This window comes from Penaeus japonicus, unplaced genomic scaffold (assembly GCF_977035675.1).
Source record: "Penaeus japonicus unplaced genomic scaffold, GWHDUDI00000001_assembly GWHDUDI00000042, whole genome shotgun sequence".
NCBI classification, from domain to species: Eukaryota; Metazoa; Arthropoda; class Malacostraca; order Decapoda; family Penaeidae; genus Penaeus; species Penaeus japonicus.
In genome coordinates, this window is record NW_028234444.1 from 7,277,943 (window position 1) to 7,279,283 (window position 1,341).

Genomic DNA, 1,341 nt, shown 5'->3' on the forward strand with positions numbered 1-1,341 from the left:
TCAGAGGAAGTAATGTGGTTTTATAAGATGGCAAATTAGTCTTTTGTTGAAGCTTCTTCATCCTTATTATTACATATGATTCATGGTATAACATGGCAACCGGAGGAATGACCAGTGATGTCATGGTACGTACGCCATACAACTATTGACTCAGGCAAGACGTAAATTGCAGTTTGGTCAAGCAGAGTTAACAGGTTAATAACCATTTTCTGTATAAAAGTCTCATTCATTGATTCACGTATATAAGGATAAGTAAAAAAACAATACAAATTAATATGGAAATGTTTCAAAACGTCCAATGTTTATTTAACATTGCTTTACAACAGTTATACATTTTTATTTTGGGCTTTCAGACATCAAGAAAAATAGAATCGAAAAGAAAATTATAAGGGAAATACCTGCCATAATCTTCACTATGTCCAAATTCAAAATTCACTTCCATAAATTCATTCTTTTAAATATTTTCAAACAATGCCACACTCACCAGTCAATAACAAATCTTTCAGACCATCTCAAAAAAAAATTTAAAAAAGGAAACAAAAAAATTCATAAACAAAATATATTTGTTCTCGCTTCAGGAACGGAAAGAATAAATGCAGTTGAATTTGTAACGGATTACAATAACAACACTGTAACATTGACACTCTTAATACTTTTACGGGAAAATTAGAGTACATTATAAGTCCTCGAGAAAGGAAGCCGTCACACCAACAATGAGGAAAATTTGATACTGTAACAGAGCTAGCAGCATGACAACAATGATGCAAGTATCCCCATCCTACTCTGTAGTACTGCTTCCTTTGATTATTATTCATTATACTACTATCTTACATATAATGTGAATTACATAATTGAACATCATAAAATTGAAATGAAGTATTCATGAATTATAATGATGACAACTGATAATGATCAACAGAAAAATATTAGTAATAGTAATAGTAGTAATAATAATATTAATAATAATAATAATAATAATAATAATGAGTTTCATTCTTTTAGTCAGACGAGAAACAAAAAAGCACAAGGCCAGAAAAAAAGGTAAAAAACAGTACCGAAAAATAGATTACAAAAAAAAAACAAAAAAACAAAGACGCACATTAAAAAAAAGCACCAAAATATTCTTTCTACAGCCTAGGAAACTGCTGCTCTCCAAACCAATATCTCGCATCTACTTAATGCTCTTTAATTCTATATTAAAGACTAGAGTTGAGTTGGGGGGGATGTCTGGTGGTGCTCCCCTCTCGCCATACCTGGGGTGGAAGACATAAGAGTATTCATCAGAAATCTGGAATTATATCATTACAAGTGACATAATATCAGGCACTTTCATATAAATCA

At 31.0% G+C, this 1,341-nt stretch overlaps 1 protein-coding gene across 1 annotated transcript in view; it reads right to left on the reverse strand.

Annotated features, from left to right (window-relative positions):
* Positions 1 to 264: 264 nt before the first annotated feature.
* Positions 265 to 1,341, reverse strand: part of LOC122244912 (FK506-binding protein 39kD) — a 9,024-nt gene continuing 7,947 nt past the window's right edge. The window contains exon 10 of the mRNA XM_043002875.2: positions 265 to 1,253. Coding sequence (XP_042858809.2) covers positions 1,172 to 1,253 — 82 coding nt within the window. The 3' untranslated portion in view covers positions 265 to 1,171. The remainder of the gene's footprint in view (positions 1,254 to 1,341) is intronic.